General features: G+C 39.2%; 1 protein-coding gene and 1 non-coding gene across 2 annotated transcripts; one reads left to right on the forward strand and one right to left on the reverse strand.

Moving 5' to 3' along the window:
- Positions 1–658: 658 nt before the first annotated feature.
- On the reverse strand, positions 659–17447 carry SLC17A2 (solute carrier family 17 member 2). Its single transcript, XM_061194895.1, has 11 exons — positions 17420–17447; positions 15746–15957; positions 13674–13907; positions 13501–13588; positions 5491–5577; positions 4017–4135; positions 3733–3894; positions 3100–3232; positions 2867–3014; positions 2001–2091; positions 659–793 (listed from the first exon to the last, which is right to left on the reverse strand). The coding sequence occupies exons 1-11, from the start codon at positions 17445–17447 to the stop codon at positions 659–661; spliced, it is 1437 nt and encodes a 478-aa protein (XP_061050878.1).
- Positions 17229–17302, forward strand: TRNAR-CCG (transfer RNA arginine (anticodon CCG)). Its single transcript has one exon. It is a non-coding gene; the product is annotated as a tRNA-Arg (tRNA).
- Positions 17448–20244: the final 2797 nt, after the last annotated feature.

Genomic DNA, 20244 nt, shown 5'->3' on the forward strand with positions numbered 1-20244 from the left:
CATTTCCTGGTTGTTAATCTCCTGGCAATTAGCTAGGATAAATAAATATCTATTTTGCCTGATGGAAATAATCCTAATGTAAATAATTTTTAAATGGCCCATTTAATTTTAGCATGTGAATTTTAATAGAATGTAACCACATAAATAAACATCCATGTTTCTCAATGTATAAAAACAATAAAAATGTTAACGCTGTGGATTACAGCCTTAAGATTCTGTGCTGAGCTCTAGAACATACAACTCTGATTCTAGTAGATCTTCTCTGTGTCTATAATCACCCTCATGAAGGTACTTATCAGTGATTATTTTCACACAGTTTTTTATCTAGTTTCTTACAAAAAGGAAAATTCAAAGGCAACAGGAATTGATGTTTCATGTTTGTCTAGCAGTTTGTCAACCCTGGCTGCATGTTAGAAATCCTGGGGAGTGTCTAAAAATTAGTGATATCTGGGCTCTATCCCAGACCAATTCATTCAGAATCTCCTGAGTAGAGCCCATTCATCTGTATATTTTAGAAACTCCCCAGGGAAATCTAACATGTAACCAAAATTGAGAACTGCTGAGCCTATGGCCAAGAATATGAAAAAAGAATGATGATAAGTAAAAAATGTTGAGAAAGTTAATGGTCAGTACTACATTTAAGTCTTCAACTATATCCTCAGAGACGGGTAAGAGTCCTCTCTTTGGCCCAGTGCTGGATTTCTGCTTGTCCAAATGTGAGGTAAAAAACCAGGCCAAACATGTTGACAGCAGCAGCAAGGAAAAAGACATTCCTCCATCCAGACACAGAATCCTGGAGAAAAAAAAAAAATACACAGAATTATCAGCCTCACAGTTCCTTCTCCACTAGTTCTAGAAATCCTCCATTTTGTATATTGCAACACTGATCACAAAGAATCTAGGGAACAATATGCAATAACCACTGAGCACCTTGAATTCTCAAAGAAGGTTTTATGAAACTGACGGAAACAAGAGGATGCTAAAATGAACACTGTGTTCTGGCTCGGGATGAACTTTTCTTTAAACCCAAATAAATTAACCTACACTAATGTTTTTCTAGAAATTTGGATCTCAGCATTCTTGAAAATATCATATTACTCATTTAAAATTATGCCTAAAACAACAGCTTTAAGATTTTCACTCTTGTGCTCTCTCTGATTTGTTTTGTTTTTGACTGTCGACATCAATCACAACAACCCCCTGGATGGACATCTCAATATGATGTGAGTTACACTTGGTCTGACTGTATGGTTTTCCTCATCCAGCCCTTGTAAGTCACAGTTCATTTCTGGCATTATAGTCAAAGTGGATTCCTAGCAATTTGGTCAAAAAGCAACCTGAAAATAGATCACCTAGAGATGTATTGAAAACAAAACAAATCTTTTTCTGTAAGTTGGCTCATGTCATCCTGCCATCCCAGCCTGGATCTGCCTTTCCATCCTCCTTACCAGCCCACACTTGGTACTGAGCAAGCCTCATGGGCTATGCTCCCTGCTCTGTGTCACAGCCTTTCTCTTTCCACCCATGATTTAACCTCTCTTCAAGCTGGCCTTGGGACCCTTTGGGTTTCCATTTTGTGATTTTTTTTTTTAGAAATTGGAATTAATCTGAACAGACTGTTCATAACCTTCCCCTCTGCTCCTGTGTCTTCATCTCTTATCCTTGACATGTATCATTCACTCTGGTCATAACTAAGAGCTGTTTCATACTTTTGTTCCCCTAGGAAGTCATATGTGTTATTTTCTGTGCCTGAACTGCTCATTTTCATTAATCTAATACCTATTCATTTTTAGAAATTCAGCTTTTACTTCTCTTTCCCTGGGAAATGTGAACTACCAGACTCTGATTTAGAGTCCCCTATAAACAGAGTAATTGTGTCGGCATCCAGGCTTACTTTCCCCATCAGACCATACAATCCTTGAGAACAGAGGCCCTGTTGTGAATCCCCAGTGCCTAAAACAATACCTGCCACTTGCAGATGTTCAATAAAGTGGCCCAACCTGACTGATAAGGAATCCGGTGGCAGTGGAAGAGATGATTCCTGCGATGAGCCCAAATCCCCTTGAGATTCCCATGAGGAAACTTGCATACCTGCGGGGAGATGATTTTATGTAGGAAGCTGCCTATCGCTTTTCAGCAACTCAACTTTAATGCAGTTCAGCTCGAATAGCAAAGTCATTTAGCCTAATTCAGTTTTTTCTGTTCACTTCAAGATAGTTAGGGCAATGTCTGTTTGCCAAACCTGAAATCACCTATCCACCGACTCAACCACTAGGAAACAGTTCTGTCTCTCAGGAGCCCAGGTTCCCACCCCAGCATCTCAGCATGGCAGGCAGTTTGTGCAGTGGATGAGACAACATACACTGGACAGATGGCCTGGGTCCAAATCCTGGCTCTGCCTTTGTGTGACCTCAGACATGTCACTTAAACTTCTTGTGCCTCAATCATCTCCCTTATAAAGTGAGGATAACAATAGGACATGTAGTTATGCAGATCAGATGTGTTGATATATGAGAAGTCCTTTGAATAGGATCTGGCTCAGGGCAAGTGTATACATATGTGGTAGCTAATGTCATCAACACTCTGGGAGCTTTTCCAAAACACGTGTGTGGGTCATTTCCCAGAACGCACAGTCCAATCTCTAGTGGAGAAGCTAAGGAAGTTTCATCTACTTGTTACTGGCCAAGATTGGGCACTGTTGTTCTAAAAACGCCTTAGGTCATGGCCACGTACTGACATTTCTGGTTATTTGCTATTACTCTGCCATCATTTTGTGCATGTCAACAACAAGAAGTAGTTGCAAGAAGACTGAGGCCTAAACCTCCGGAAGGGCCTGGGGGAGGGGAACAAACAGGTAAAATCTTACCTGGGAGCGACATCTAAGGTGTTGATGATGAATCCTGAATCACACAGATTGCTGGTCCCAGGAATAAGTATCAGCAAAATAATAGTTGTTGTGTAACTGGAAGCCACAAAAGGCAGGGCAACAGCACACAGCGACGGAAGGAGGAGCCCTGGGCAATGGGGACACACCATCAGGAAACTTCTCTGACCATGTGTGGAAAAAGGGATTGGTTAACCGAGTCCCCCCATCCTTACCTAGGGATGAAAAGAGTTTTCGGACGGTGATTAATCTGAGAAGATTCCTGGACAGGAGGAAATCTGCCAACTGACCTCCTAGAATCGTACAACTTGAGGCAGCAATAAAAGGCAGGGAGGACAGAACCCCACTCTGAAAGAAGGAAATGTATACAGTGAGTAGTTACAGAGGTGCATATGGCACCAGAGTTTATCAGGTACACAGAGCAACCATTAGCCCACCCTCCTGACACTTGGAGTTGCTTTAAGGAAATTAGCATCCTTTTCCACATGAGGAGAATACTTTCTCAGGTAAGAGAGCCAGCACTTGCATTACACTGGTCTCCAGAGAAAAGCACTACTCATTTCTAAGGGAAATTGAAGCATCAGCTAGTATGGCAGCATTGCATAGTGGTTAAGAACACAGATACCGCAGCAGCTCTACCACTCAGTAATTGTGTAATCCAGGGCAAGTCATCTCCCCTCTGTGTCCCCATTTCTACACCTGTGCAATGGAAATCATTACAATGTCTCTCAATCATTGTGAGGGTTAAATGAGTGGTTATGTGTAAAGTCAGAATGTAGTAGGCAGCACAGAACTGTTTCTTCTTATTGCCATTATCATGTTCATAGAAGTACAGGAAGCATACTCACATCTCTGATGTTGACATGGAGCACAGAACTGATGTACGTTGGTAGGTAAGTTATGATTATGGTGCATAACCAGAAATGGCTGAAAAAACCCATGAAAATGGCCCAAAGTGGTAGGCATCTGATCATAGCCTTTATGGGGACAGATCGTCTAGGAGAACTGGACTGAAAGGAAATATCTAATCAGTATGGGTATTAGAACAGGACAGAGGATGCCTCTCCTGAGAGCCCCACACCCTACCCTGGAGATCTCTGCATGGCCCACGGGTAGAAGGGCTGCACTGTACCTGTTGAGCCAGTGAAGACACGATGTGGTCCTTTTCCCTGACGCTTATGCATGGGTGATGCATGGGGTCATCATAAATCACCATGAACCACAGGAGACAGCAGACGCAGCCAATGCTACCTGGGAAGCTGGGATCCAATTAGTTTTCAGGTAGTTTTGTGTGCTAGGGGAAGGGAGTTTCCTCTGAAGTAGCACACCTCACCCCAAAACACACATATCAATTCATGGTTGTTCCACCATCATGACTTAAAGTTTCCCACTTCTTCATCTCAATTCATCTACAAATCTCCTTTTGACTAAATGTAGAGTGCCATTTGTCAATGTCAGAGCCCTCTCGACAGAGCAGGAGCATGAACGTACCACTGTATAGCTGATAAGTTACTCTTCAGACTCCAGTGGATATATTGTGGTGTGTCATTAGCAACAACTTCTTAATACACACCTTACTGTCTTATTTTAGAAGATCTGAATAGTCAGGATTGAAGAGAAAAGTATTCATCCACATACAAAACAACCTGTCATAAAATGAGTGTGGCGAGGAAAATTTTCCAACACATTTGCAAAAGACAGTGTTATTTGTATTCAAACAATACATCCATTATGGATTTCCAGAAAAATATTTCTTGACAGTACCTGATCAACATGTGTGGACAAAAATGACCTGGGATTAGCATCATTAATGAGAAAGCCGTCCTAGCTGGAACCATATTGAGAATAGAAACTTGTCTCATTGCTGAGATTTGTCACCTGAAGAGGTTCTGTGTTAAAAGACTCTGTGGACTAATGTTCTTTAAATTTCCTCTAATTACTGGATTTATCCATTCTTTTATTTATAAAGCTATAAGTCAGGCACTATGATAGTACCAAAGTGATAAAAAAAATATGGAATGAATTTCTTGCCTCAGTCATTTCATAATCTAGTGGAGAGGGAGAAGGGGAAATAAATAATTACATGCCAACACAGCCTAGAAAAGAAATTATCAGTAAGCATCATAGAGGACGGAAAGACTTAATCTGATGGGATAAGTCTTGGTAGTCCCCATAGGGAGGTGTACATCTAATTTGAGCTTTGCAAGATTCACCTGGTAGAAAATAGGTTAAGGGCATCTTGGCAGAAATAATAATTATAATAAAATATGAAGACACATTGAAAATGTGCTTCACCAGCTCTGACGTGTTAACCACTTAGAGCAACTAGACCTGGTGTTTCAGATGTGGTGGCAGAGATTCTACAGAAGATGCCTGGGGTGGGTGTGTAAGGCTACACTCCTGATTTCTCAGAAGTCAGCACCATGCAGATGGTCATCTCTTAGACTAGACTAAGAAATCTACCAATCCTCAACATTCTTCATCATCTTCCATTTAACAATGGACATTTTCCCTCAAATGGGAAGAATGTGGGTGATAGGTAATGTAAGCATAAAAACAAACGCCTGGGAAGTGGGGGTGTTAGGAGTTAAGAGAAAGTGACTCACCAAAGATGTAGAAGATAAAAGGCCAGCCCAATGCCTGTGAGATTAGTCCCCCCACACAGAGGATGATGAAGGACCCAAATGCTGCCCCTGAAGAGAAGAGGGATAAAAAACACTGAGGAAAATAGCAAAGGTTGAGACTGAGTGACTTCCTTGGATGTTGTCCCAACAAAGAGGTGGCAGACTTAGAATTACTGGGTGATGAGAGTCTTTCTTCCAGCTCACAGATCTCCCCCAATAAGAGATCTTGAGAAGTCATGAGAAGTAATTAGAATTAATAAATAATAACAGTATGCCACCTGATACTTCAATGGCTCCTTAACTCCAATGTGACCAAATACAAATCCCTTTGTTTGTCATAGAAACTCTCTGCAAACATAGCCCACCAGTATTTCCTTATAATTAGAGTTACATTCTGGCAGGGGAAATATGAGGTTGGCAACAGAAAAGGAAACTCTTACAAAAACTAATAAGATAAAGTCCTTGACCTCAAGGGGATTTCAGCCCAGTTGCAGAGAAAAACGTGAACAAAATTCACTATTATAAGTGTAATACAATGTAGACCTTGGAGTCTGAACATATTTTTCAGAGACCCATAATAAGAAATGTATCTTTCATGGCAACACAATATATACACAAATACACACACACATACACTTCAAACAAGAGTTTCATGAATCAGTACTTAGTCTTACCGTGTGCAATTCACTCCAAAATTTTCCATTCTATTCTATTCACTTTCATTTTAAAAATACTGGTTTTGACCTACTGAATTGATTTTATGACCCCTTCAATGGGTCCCAATATGCAATTTGAAAAAAAAGAATGTGGAATATAAATATGATAATAAAACTACAATTTTCTTTGAAAGTATACATGAGGAGAAAATTAAAACTGATGATAAGATTCACAAATTGTTTACATGAGCTAATACTAGGATGGATGGAATTTTGGTAAAAGAAGCTGGAAGCAAAAGACCTTCCAGGAAAATGAGCCAGTAGAAATAGAGCCAGAGAGAAGTTAAGTGCAGACTGTACATGCTACAATCTGAGCATTGCTTACAGAGGGATGTTGAGCGCAAAGGCAGGTTGGGACCAAATGGTAGAGCATCTTTATATCCATGCAATAAGGGGGTTAGTCTTCTTCTGTATTCATGAAGGCACACACTGAAGATTCCTAAGCAGGTTAGCAAAAATGCCCTGTCTGTGCTTTAGGAAGATAACTTGGCTTTGATGAGAAGTTTGAAGGAAACAAAGCTAGAGGAGAGAGAAGACCAACTGAGCATCTGTAGATAGAGGAGATGGTGACAACTGCAATGGAAGGAGCCACACAGGACGGTGGCTTTGGAGTAAAAATCTGCAGGATGCAGCCATGCATTGGACTGGGGAGTGAGAGGCTTGATGACCCTCAGTTCTGTTCTTCAAGTACACATTCTCAGTGCTACAGGTTGGGGCAAATAGCAATGATGTAGTTATCAAGTCCTTATGATCACACGCTCTGGTGGGGGAGTGTAGCATGGTGATTGAGAGTGTGCGCTCTGGGACCAAATTGCCGGGGCTCAAATCTCAGTTCTACCGCCAGCTAGTTATTTGTCTCTGGGCAATTTACTTAACCTCTGCAAACTTTAATTCCCTCCTTTGTAAAATGAGAGTAAAGATTGGTTCAAGATGGCGGAGTAGAAGGACGTGCTCTAACTCCCTCTTGTGAGAGCACCAGAATCACAACTAACTGCTGAACAATCATCGACAGGAAGACACTGGAACTCACCAAAAAAGATACCCCACATCCAAAGACAAAGGAGAAGCCACAGTGAGACGGTAGGAGGGGCGCAAGCACAATAAAATCAAATCCCATAACTGCTGGGTGGGTGACTCACAAACTGGAGAACACTTGTACCACAGAAGTCCACCCACTGGAGTGAAAGTTGTGAGTGCCACATCAGACTTCCCAATCTGGGGGTCCGGCGACGGGAGGAGGAATTCCTAGAGAATCAGACTTTGAAGGCTAGCAGGATTTGATTGCAGGACTTCGACAGGACTGGGGGAAACAGAGACTCCACGTTTGGAGGGCACACACAAAGTAGTGTGTGCATCGGAACCCAGGGGAAGGAGCAGTGACCCCATAGGAGACTGAAGCAGACATACCTACTAGTGTTGGAGGGTCTCCTGCAGAGGCGGGGGGTGGCTGTGTGTCACCGTGAGTACAAGGACACTGGCAGAAGGAGTTCTGGGAAGTACTCCTTGGCGTGAGCCCTCCCAGAGTCTGCCATTAACCCCACCAAAGAGGCCTGGTAGGCTCCAGTGTTGGGTCGCCTCAGGCCAAACAACCAACAGGGAGGGAACCCAGCCACACCCATCAGAGGACAAGTGGATTAAAGTTTTACTGAGCTCTGTCCACCAAAGCAACAGCCAGCTCTACCCACCACCAGTCCCCCCCATTAGGAAACTTGCACAAGCCTCTTAGATAGCCTCATCCACCAAAGGGCAGACAGCAGAAGCAAGAAGAACTACAATCCTGCAGCCTGTGGAACAAAAATCTCGTTCACAGAAAGATAGACAAGATGAAAAGGCAGAGGGCTATGTATCAGATGAAGGAACAAGATAAAACTCCAGAAACACAACAAAATGAAGTGGAGATAGGCAACCTTCCAGAAAACGAATTCAGAATAATGATAGTGAAGATAATCCAGGACCTCGGAAAAAGAATGGAGGCAAAGACAGAGAAGATGCAAGAAATGTTTAACAAAAATCTAGAAGAATTAAAGAACAAACAAACAGAGATGAACAACACAATAACTGAAATGAAAAATACACTAGAAGGAATCAATAGCAGAATAACTGAGGCAGAAGAACGGATAAGTGACCTGGAAGACAGAATGGTGGAATTCACTGCTGTGGAACAGAATAAAGAAGAAAGAATGAAATGAAGACAGCCTAAGAGACCTCTGGGACAACATTAAACGCAACAACATTCGCATTATAGGGGTTCCAGAAGGAGAAGAGAGAGAGAAAGGACCCGAGAAAATATTTGAAGAGATTATGGTCGAAAACTTCCCTAACATGGGAAAGGAAATAGCCACCCAAGTCCAGGAAGTGCAGAGAGTCCCATACAGGATAAACCCAAGGAGAAACATGCCGAGACACATAGTAATCAAATTGGCAAAAATTAAAGACAAAGAAAAATTATTGAAAGCAGCAAGGGAAAAACGACAAGTAATATACAAGGGAACTCCCATAAGGTTAACAGCTGATTTCTCAGCAGAAACTTTACAAGCCAGAAAGGAGTGGCATGATATACTTAAAGTGATGAAAAGGAAGAACCTACAACCAAGATTACTCTGCCCGGCAAATATCTCATTCAGATTCTATGGAGAAATCAAAAGCTTTACAAACAAGCAAAAGCTAAGAGAATTCAGCACCACCAAACCAGCTCTACAACAAATGCTAAAGGAACTTCTCTAAGTGGGAAACACAAGATAAGAAAAGGACCTACGAAAACAAACCCAAAACAATTAAGAAAGTGGTCATAGAAACATACATATCAATAATTATCTTAAACATGAATGGATTAAATGCTCCACCCAAAAGACACAGGCTTGCTGAATGCATACAAAAACAAGACCCATATATAAATGTCTACAAGAGACCCACTTCAGACCTAGGGACACATTCAGACTGAAAGTGAGGGGATGGAAAAGGATATTCCATGCAAATGGAAATCAAAAGAAAGCTGGAGCAGCAATACTCATATCAGATAAAATAGACTTTAAAATAAAGAATGTTACAAGAGACGAGCAAGGACACTACATAATGATCAAGGGATCAATCCAAGAAGAAGATATAACAATTATAAATATATATGCACCCAACATAGGAGCACCTCAATACATAAGGCAACTGCTAACAGCTCTAAAAGAGGAAATTGACAGTAACACAATAATAGTGGGGGACATTAACACCTCACTTACACCAATGGACAGATCATCCAGACAGAAAATTAATAAGGAAACACAAGCTTTAAATGACACAATAGACCAGATAGATTTAATTGATATTTATAGGACATTCCATCCAAAAACAGCAGATTACACTTTCTTCTCAAGTGTGCATGGAACCTTCTCCAGGACAGATCACATCTTGGGTCACAAATCAAGCCTCAGTAAATTTAAGAAAATTGAAATCATATCAAGCATCTTTTCTGACCACAGCACTATGAGATTAGAAATCAATTACAGGGAAAAAAACGTAAAAAGCACAACCACATGGAGGCTAAACAATACGTGACTAAATAACCAAGAGGTCACTGAAGAAATCAAAGAGGAAATCAAAAAATACCTAGAGGCAAATGACAATGAAAACACGACGATCCAAAACCTATGGGATGCAGCAAAAGCAGTTCTAAGAGGGAATTTTATAGCTTTACAAGCCTACCTCAAGAAACGAGAAAAATCTCAAATAAACAATCTAACCTTACACCTAAAGGAACTAGAAAAAGAAGAACAAACAAAACTCAAAGTTAGCAGAAGGAAAGAAATCATAAAGATCAGAGCAGAAATAAATGAAATAGAAAAAAAGAAAACAATAGCAAAGATCAATAAAACTAAAAGCTGGTTCTTTGAGACGATAAACAAAAACGATAAACATTTAGCCAGACTCATCAAGAAAAAGAGGGAGAGGACTCAAATCAATAAAATTAGAAATGAAAAAGGAGAAGTTACAACAGACATCACAGAAACACAAAGCATCATAAGAGACTACTACAAGCAACTCTATGCCAGTAAAATGGACAACCTGGAAGAAATGAACAAATTGTTAGAAAGGTATAACCTTCCAAGACTGAACCAGTAAGAAATAGAAAACATGAACAGACCAATTGCAAGTAATGAAATTGAAACTGAGATAAAGAAATCTTCCAACAAACAGAAGTCCAGGACCAGATGGCTTCACAGGTGAATTCTATCAAACATTTAGAGAAGAGCTAACATGCATCCTTCTCAAACTCTTCCAAAAAATTTCAGAGGAAGGAACACTCCCAAACTCCTTCTATGAGGCCACCATCACCCTGATACCAAAACCAGACAAAGATACTACAAAAAAAGAAAATTACAGACCAATATCACTGATGAATATAGATGCAAAAATCCTCAGCAAAATACTAGCAAACAGAATCTAAAGGATCATACACCATGATCAAGTGGGATTTATCCCAGGGATGCAAGGATTCTTCAGTATATGTAAATCAATCAATGTGATACACCATATTAACAAATTGGAGAAGAAAAACCATATGATCCTCTCAATAGATGCAGAAAAAGCTTTTGACAAAATTCAACACCCATTTATGATAAAAACTCTCCATAAAGTGGGCATAGAGGGAGTCTACCTCAACATAATAAAGGCCATGTACGACAAACCCACAGCAAACATCATTCTCAATGGTGAAAAACTGAAAGCATTTCCTCTAAGATCAGGAACAAGACACGGATGTCCACTCTCACCACTATCATTCAACATAGTTTTGGAAGTCCTAGCCACGGCAATCAGAGAAGAAAAAGAAATAAAAGGAATACAATTTGGAAAAGAAGAAGTAAAACTGACATTGTTTGCAGATGACATGATGCTATAAATAGAGAATCCTAAAGATGCCACCAGAAAACTACTAGAGCTAATCAATGAATTTGGTAAAGTTGCAGGATACAAAATTAATGCACCAAAATCTCTTGCATTCCTATACACTAATGATGAAAAATCTGAAAGAGAAATTAAGGAAACACTCCCATTTACCACTGCAACAAAATGAATAAAATACCTAGGAATAAACCTACCTAGGGAGACAAAAGACCTGTATGCAGAAAACTATAAGACACTGATGAAAGAAATTAAAGATGATACCAACAGATGGAGAGATATTCCATGTTCTTGGACTGGAAGAATCAATACTGTGAAAATGACTATACTACCCAAAGCAATCTACAGGGTCAATGCAATCCCTATCAAATTACCAATGGCATTTTTTACAGAACTTGAACAAAAAATCTTAAAATTTGTATGGATACACAAAAGACCCCAAATAGCCAAAGCAGTCTTGAAGGAAAAAAACGGAGCTGGAGGAATCAGACTCCCTGACTTCAGACTATACTACAAAGCTACAGTAATCAAAACAATATGGTACTGACACAAAAACAGAAATATAGATTAATGGAACAGGATAGAAAGCCCAGAAATAAACCCACGCACCTATGGTTAACTAATCTATGACTAAGGAGGCAAGGATATACAATGGAGAAAAAACAGTCTCTTCAATAAGTGGTGCTGGGAAAACTGGACAGCTACATGTAAAAGAATGAAATTAGAACACTCCCTAACACCATACATAAAAAAAACTCAAAATGGATTAGAGACTTAAATGTAAGACTGGACACTATAAAATCTTAGAGGAAAACATAGGAAGAACACTCTTTGACATAAATCACAGCAAGATGTTTTTTGATCCACCTCCTAGAGTAATGGAAATAAAAACAAAAATAAACAAGGGGGACCTAATGAAACTTAAAAGCTTTGGCAAATCCAAGGAAACTACAAACAAGACGAAAAGACAACCCTCAGAAAGGGAAAAAATATTTGCAAATGAATCAATGGACAAAGGATTAATCTCCAAAATATATAAACAGCTCATGCAGCTCAATATTAAAAAAGCAAACACCCCAATCAGAAAATGGGCAGAAGACCTAAATAGACATTTCTCCAAAGAGGACATACAGATGGCCAAGAAGCACATGAAAAGCTGCTCAACATCACTAATTATTAGAGAAATGCAAATCAAAACTACAATGAGGTATCACCTCACACCAGTTAGAATGGGCATCATCAGAAAATCTACAAACAACAAATGCTGGAGAAGGTGTGGAGAAAAGGGAACCCTCTTGCACTGTTGGTGGGAATGTAAATTGATACAGCCACTATGGAGAACAGTATGGCGGTTCCTTAAAAAACTAAACATAGAACTACCATACGACCCAGCAATCCCACTACTGGGCATATACCCTGAGAAAACAATAATTCAAAAAGACACATGCACCCCAATGTTCACTGCTGCGCTATTTACAATAGCCAGGTCATGGAAGCAACCTAAATGCCCATAGACAGATGAATGGATAAAGATGTGGTACATACATACAATTGAATATTACTCAGCCAAAAAAGGAATGAAATTGAGTCATTTGTAGAGACGTGGATGAATCTAGAGACTGTCATACAGAGTGAAGTAAGTCAGAAAGAGAAAAACAAATATTGTATAATAATGCATATATGTGGAACCTAGAAAAATGGTACAGATGAACCAGTTTGCAGGGCAGAAATAGAGACACAGATGTAGAGAACAAACGTATGGACACCAAGGGGGGAAAGCAGCTGGGGGTGGGGGTGGTGGTGTGATGAATTGGGAGATTGGGTTTGACATGTATACACTGATGTGTATAAAATGGATGACTAACAAGAAACTGCTGTATAAAAAAATAAATAAAATAAAATTCAAAAGAAAGGAAAATGAGAGTTAAAAATTATCTTCAAAGGAATGTTGTGAATATTAGCTCAGAAGAGTAAAGAACTCAGAATAATGTGGGCTCTTGAAACTCTACTTTCCAGACTGATTTATCTCCTTACCACTGATAGTCTTAAGTCTCATTTTCATATCTTTGCTAAAATGGTGTTTATACAGTTTACTTGGGTTTTTTTTTTTTTTTTTCTATTTTTGCAAATTCTTAAAGTTCTAAACTTTTCCCTGCAAGGCTTTTCTTACTACCCTCACAATGCTCACAATGGTCTTTTCTGCTTCTGAGTCTTAGTGGCTTTACAGCACAGATGTATCTGTCTTATTTGTTATGTGACTGTCTTACATTGTTGAATATTTTTACAGCACTTTTCTCCCTGTCCCCCAAACCATCCTATGCATAGAAGGAAAGATGTAATAGGGTGAAGCAGATTACAAAGTTGTTATCTATATGTATATCCTTACCTGATCCCGCAATGCTGGTGAGCTTGCTTCGTTCAAGTGGAGGAGCCCATTTTGCCCAAATTGTAAACTGACCTGTCCATGCCATTCCCTGAAATGAAAATCATTAAGACTCTTGATCTCTAGTAGAATTCAGGAATCCATATCCCACACAGAATGAGAAAGAAACCGGCTACCTGGGCCATGCCCTGGACTGTCCGAATCACAATAACCAGAATCACTCCAAAGTCAGCAGCCAGTGGTGTAAAGAGGGTGAGAAGGGAGGAGATCAGCAAACCAGCACCAAGCATCTGCTTTGCTCCAAATATCCCTGCTAAATAGCCACTTGGGATCAGAGTCAGTATTATCCCATAGCTGATGGAGCTAAAGATGATACCTTGAGTCTCTGGGCTCCATTCATATACAGAGGCCTGGGGGGAAAAAAAGGAAAATTCTTTGCTAAGAATTTCTTTTATAAAAATTCTAATTTATAGCCAGAGCTGCTTGGGGTTTTGATCCTCCTATAAAATATCAATTTTGGCTTTCCTCTATTTTTTACCAAACAAATATTCCACCTTTTCCAAACAACCAATTATATCTCTAATTTGCTCCTCTCAGAGGGAGAAAAAAATAGAGAAATGAAGAAGAAAAGGAAAAAAAATAGAGAAATGAAGAAGAAAAGAGATAAAGAAATGATTACATAGGTAGTTGATAGGAAGATGTAAATGAAATATAGTGAAAGAGCTTCTTTTAACTATTTTGGTTCTAGTAAATAAGTCAGGTGACATGTTGACTCTCATTTCAAAAAATAAGGAAAATGCATCTTTACTGAATGCTTATCAAAATTAGTCCCTAAAATCAAGTTTAGGAATCATGGTCTGCCCTAGCAGAGGTGACTTCCTAAAACACATATTACACATTAATAAGATCACATTTTCTTCTGATGTAACCCAATAAATAATTTTGGTAGACCACTAGATACATGGCATCATGGTATAAATTGAAGTAAAGAGCCAAAAAATGTAAAATATGAAATATTTTGTCCACTTAAAATAACTATAAATAATACAAGATATATGACTCATGTCAGAATTCAAGTTTGAGGATGAACGGCAGTAAAATAGGGACTTTGAGAAGAGGGAAGAACAATTTGGGAAGGTCCCAGGAAGGAAGAAGTACTTGAACCATTCTTTGAAGAATGCCTATGATTTGTATAAAGAGAAATAGGAAAACTCATTCTTATTGAAGAAAAACAGCAAAAGTGGACTTGCAGTATTTGGAATGATACCCAATGAAACTAACCAGGACTCTGACTTGCTCAGAGCAAAGACTCTCCCTGGGCCATGGATAGCAGATATGAGTGTGCTGAGAAGTGGGCCCAGGTTCTGGAGAAGTACAGCATCTCAAGAGAGGAGTTCGCGACTTGAAGGTATCCTGGATTCTTGAGCACAGGTGTGTGAATGTGTAGAATGAATGATGGAAGAAAGACTGGAGACAGAGAGGTCATTATAAATAAGCTGGCTCCAAGGTAACAAAATCATAAAATATGAGGATGACTTTAGAAATGTGAAATAAATGTTAGTTTAAAGAAAAAATTTAAATGGGTTATAATCATGATTCTTATACAAATAAAAAATGAACATGTAATAAAGATTTTATTTAACTCATTGATTAATGGGGGAATTGGTAAGATGTTACAACTGGCCCAAAGGAGAATTCAAAGACCCACACGTTTATAAGCGGGAAGTAATGCTGAAATAGATTTTAAGTATATAGCAAAACTGGCTTATTCAACTGAGGGGCAAGTGGAGGAGAGTAGCAATTGATTTTGCACAGAACAAGATTCATTTGCAGAGCTATGGGCAAGAATCATTTGCATTACTATTTATTATATAGAACTTACTGAGTTGTACAATGTCTCAAAGACTATGAAAAGTACAGAGACCTGCTTAGAATGAGGCAGAAGGATGTGCTTAGATACAGCCTAGTGCCTAGTTTTTCATTGAAGATACCGAGTAATCTATTCCTTTCTAGAAGTGTTCACAATTTTTTCCTATAGTCCCCACTCCCAACCTTGTAATCATAATAATCTCAGTGAGACTATTTTAATCACAGAGGTAAGCAATATCTCAAAGAAAAATAATTCTAGTCCTTTTTAGTTTGCCACTGAATATTCATGCTTCTATATGCCACAGAATCAAGATATAAGTCTTCCTTTCAAACTGGGTTTCCCCTCTCAACAAAGAGCCTTGGTCTCCATTATACTTACTCCTGAATTAAATTCCTTGGTGGATCTGTTGGAGTGATTGAGGGTGAATGCAAGAGGTCTTTCTGTGGAGGCATTGAATAAACCAGGCTGCTGAGTGCTATTCACCATGGCAATGATTGCAATGCTCAGACTCACACGCTGGGTTATCACGGTAAAGTTTGAGAAGTGCATGATGAGAGCCAGTCCATAGCGTAATGAACAGAATTCGGGAACTAGAGAATAACACAGACGCCTGCAGTGAGTATCCTGACTGAGATCACCTTCTTTCCATTTCGCCCACTGCTAAGTCTGAGAAAACTACAGATGATTTCACGCAGTCCCACTATCTTTTTTCACCGAAATAATCATGACTACAACCCTTCTTTGTCATATTCTTTAGTTGGCTTCAAGACAATAAATCGGGGATCTCACCATCAAGTAAAACAAATATGGCCTTTTTTCAGAGGTGTGGGAAGCAGATGAAAATATAAGAAAAATTAAATGAAGGCATTTATGTCACATTGTTCCAAAATAAAGTGAATGAGGAAGATGGGGAAGAGCCAGTCACAGAACCTGAGTCTCCTAGTCTCAAGTCTGTGGTCCCATCTGTTTTGCATATTCATCTACCATAAAGCTTGAAAGTTTATACTTAGAGAGCTGCCTTTGAATTAAGCTAACATCCAAGGGTTCTCTTTTAAAATACCTGATATATAGTGTATAAATGAGCACAACCACTAACTCCTTAGTGTAATGTTCACTTGGAAGTATTTTTGTTGTACGTCACTAGGCTCTGCCTTCACATATATTCAGCTTAAAAAAAACTAATATGGGGAACCATTTTTACTGTTTGTAGGTGATATGGTACTGGAGGAACTGTCATTGTGTTACAAGAGCAACACGTTCTTTTTGGTCCCTGTGAAGTGGAACAATGGGCCTATATTGAAAGGGTTCCCATGTGAATGATGGATTAAATTTTTTTGCACATTTGGAGAACTGGGACTAAAGTGAAACAAAGAGAACCTGTGAAGAAAGAGATAAACATATAAAAATATATATATAATGGGAGAAATAATTTTTAATGGCCAAATAGGCTCAGGGATGAGATTTGGTTGCCTGCAAAAGAATTATTTCCCTATTACTGGAGGTTTCCAAAGCTCATGGGAAATAACCAGCTACATAGCAAAGATATTGTAGCAGGAACTCATATATGGGTTAGGGGTTTGTTTAAAATGACTTTTTCTGGACTCATTCCATTCCTTATGTCCTGGGATTCAGTGATCATTTGACGTAATTTCTCATAGATACCTCATTGGGGCTCCCTAAGGAAAAAGTAGCAGGTAACAGGATGACGGGCTGGATCTGGTCCAATGTTATACTGGGAGAATCTCCACAACAGGGAGGCTTGATAAAAAACAAAGGAGAAGGAATGGAGAACGAGGATGTGGAAATAAAGCTTCCACTCTTCCATAAGGCAGCCTGCAAATACAAGATGTGACTTGGGACTTCCCTGGTGGTCCAGTGGTTAAGACTCCATGCTCCCGATGCAGGGGGGCCCGGGTTCGATCCCTGGTCAGGGAACTAGAGCCCGCATGCCGCAACTAAAGGTCCTGTGTGCCGCAACTAAGACCTGGTGCAGCCAAATAAATAAATTAATATTAAAGAAAAAGAGAGAGAGAGAGAGAGATGTGACTTTACTTTTCCTGGTGGAAGGCTTCTCATCCATCTGGCTCCTCTGGGAAATTGTACCACACTTTGTGGTGGAGATTCCCTCTGTCCTGAATCTCTTTTACCACGACGGGCTTTTATCTATGGGGAAGAACAACAATCCAAAACAAGACACACAAATAATTTTCTCGTGTTAATGTTGCATTCTCTCAGCATCAATGAAAGTTTTGACCCAACACAGGTATATGATTTTTGCAGTACGCTTCCTTATTGCTATGCTTACGGAGGACTCGATTTTTATAAGAAATCTGGCTAAGTCCCAGCTAAGTGACGTAGAGCTAGTCATTTAAATTCTCTAATTGGCCATTTCCTTGTCTGTTCAATAAAAATAAATCTCCTTTCTGAGTGGTGCTGCAGGAACTGAATGAGAAAATTGCAAACCACAGAGAATCATGCAAAGGTAAGGCATATTATGGCTTGAAGCAAGGTCAGAAGACAGGAAAATTAAATTAACCTCAAGAGCTGGGGACGAAAGTTCCAGAGCAGCCCTTTCTTTCATTTTGACCATGTTTCTGTACATCTTTCTGCACAACCAGAACAATGTCCCATGGTTCCTTCTTTGAACATGAAGAATGACATTGCATAACACATTTATATAATACTAGTAGTATTTAATGGTTTAAAATGTTTATTCTTGTCTTTGCTAACAAATTTGGACACTTTACTGGGCTGAAAAGTTCTTCAAATCACCTGAATGAGGGCTTTCTACTATAATTATGAATAAATCCAGCTACTTGACAGGTAAAGAGAATTCATGACCTTGAAATGGACACATCTAATTTGATATCTGTACCCCAATATTTGGGGATTCATACATTTTTTTCTTTTAGGTACAATCTTCATGCTAAGAATATCATCAGTTTTGCAGTCATTCCTAAACCGAAGCATCCATGGCCTCACAAACACATGTATCATGCTTATATTGCATCATTCAAAGCTTTGCATTCTTTCTGCACATAAATTTAACAAGACTTATTTGCACACTTAAGAATGTTTATGATCTATGACCTTAGGATGGAGGATCATAATGGAAGAGACAGGTGAAGAACTTTGTTCAAAAATATTCTTTGCAGTATTATTACAACATAATATTGGAGACAAATTAACCTAACCATAAGGGTTTGGTGAGTCAATTTTAATAGATTCTTATAGTGGACTTTATTAAAATAATGTTTTCAAAGATATGGAATAATATTAAGGAAATGCCTGTACTCTAGTATACAAACAAGCACTATGCCTGTGTTAATACACGCACATCCAAGAAGAGAGAAATGGATTCACACAAGTGCCAGCAATGGCTATTTCTGGGTTACAGAACACACTGTGGTCACGTAATTCTTTATGATTTTCCATATTTATCTAGTGATTTTTTAAACAATTAGTAGTTATTTTATACCCAGTGTCTTTGAAGGAACAATAATTAGGCTTCATAAAGCCAGTCAGGATAGTTTTCTGCTTGTCAAATGGCTCTAGAATTCTGAGAACAAGATCACCCCATCTGAGTTTTGAAATTTTCTTTTTTTGTTACAATGGACCCAAATAGATGCCCAGTTGCCAACAAGAGAATGTCAGCACAAGGAAACATGTTGGCTTTTGCTGTGCTTTTTTTAAACATCTTTACTGGAGTATAATTGCTTTACAATGGTGTGTTAGTTTCTGCTTTATAACAAAGTGAATCAGCTATACGTATACATATATCCCCATATCTCCTCCCTCTTGCATCTCCCTCCCACCCTCCCTATCCCACACCTCTAGGTGGTCACAAAGCACCGAGCTGATCTCCCTGTGCTATGTGGCTGCTTCCCACTAGCTATCTATTTTACATTTGGTAGTGTATATATGTCCATGCCACTCTCTCACTTCGTCCCAGCTTACCCTTCCCTCTCCCCATGTCCTCAAGTCCATTCTCTACGCCTGCGTCTTTATTCCTGGCTTGCCCCTACATTCTTCAGAACCATTTTTTTTTTTGATTCCATATATGTGTTAGCACATGGTATTTGTTTTTCTCTATCTGACTTATTTCATTCTGTATGACAGACTCTAGGTCCATCCACCTCTACAAATAACTCAATTTCGTTTCTTTTTATGGCTGAGTAATATTCCATTGTATATATGTGCCACATCTTCTTTATCCATTCATCTGTCGATGGACACGGAGGTTGCTTCCATGCCCTGGCTATTGTAAACAGAGCTGCAGTGAACATTGTGGTACATGACTCTTTTTGAATTACGGTTTTCTCAGGGTATATGCCCAGTAGTGGGATTGCTGGGTCATATGGTAGTTCTATTTTTAGTTTTTTAAGGAACCTCCATACTGTTCTCCATAGTGGCTGTATCAATTTACATTCCCACCAACAGTGCAAGAGGGTTCCCTTTTCTCAACACCCTCTCCAGCATTTATTGTTTGTAGATTTTTTGATGATAGCCATTCTGACTGGTGTGAGGTGATACCTCATTGTAGTTTTTATTTTATTTAATTATTTTTTACATCTTTATTGGAGTATAATTGCTTTACAATGATGTGTTAGTTTCTGCTTTATCACAAAGTGAATCAGCTATACATATACATATATCTCCATATCTCTTCCCTCTTGCGTCTCCCTCCCTCCCACCCTTCCAGGTGGTCACAAAGCACCAAGTTGATCTCCCTGTGCTATCCAGGACATGGAAGCAACCTAAGTGTCCATCGACAGATGAATGGATAAAGAAGATGTGGCTCATTGTAGTTTTGATTTGCATTTCTCTAATGGTTAGTGAGAAATCACTAATGATGTTGAGCATTCTTTCATGTGTTT

The sequence above is a fragment of the Eubalaena glacialis genome, chromosome 7 (assembly GCF_028564815.1).
Source record: "Eubalaena glacialis isolate mEubGla1 chromosome 7, mEubGla1.1.hap2.+ XY, whole genome shotgun sequence".
Lineage (NCBI taxonomy): Eukaryota > Metazoa > Chordata > Mammalia > Artiodactyla > Balaenidae > Eubalaena > Eubalaena glacialis.

Coding starts and splice junctions, on each gene's coding strand:
- SLC17A2 (XM_061194895.1), bottom strand. CDS start 17,447: ATGGATGAGAAGCCTTCCACCAGGAAAA. Junction 4,136..5,490: donor TTTTATCTTCTACATCTTTG/GTGAGTCACTTT, acceptor CCAGCTTCCCAG/GTAGCATTGGCTGCGTCTGC. Junction 3,233..3,732: donor TCCATGTCAACATCAGAGAT/GTGAGTATGCTT, acceptor TCCTTCTTTCAG/AGTGGGGTTCTGTCCTCCCT.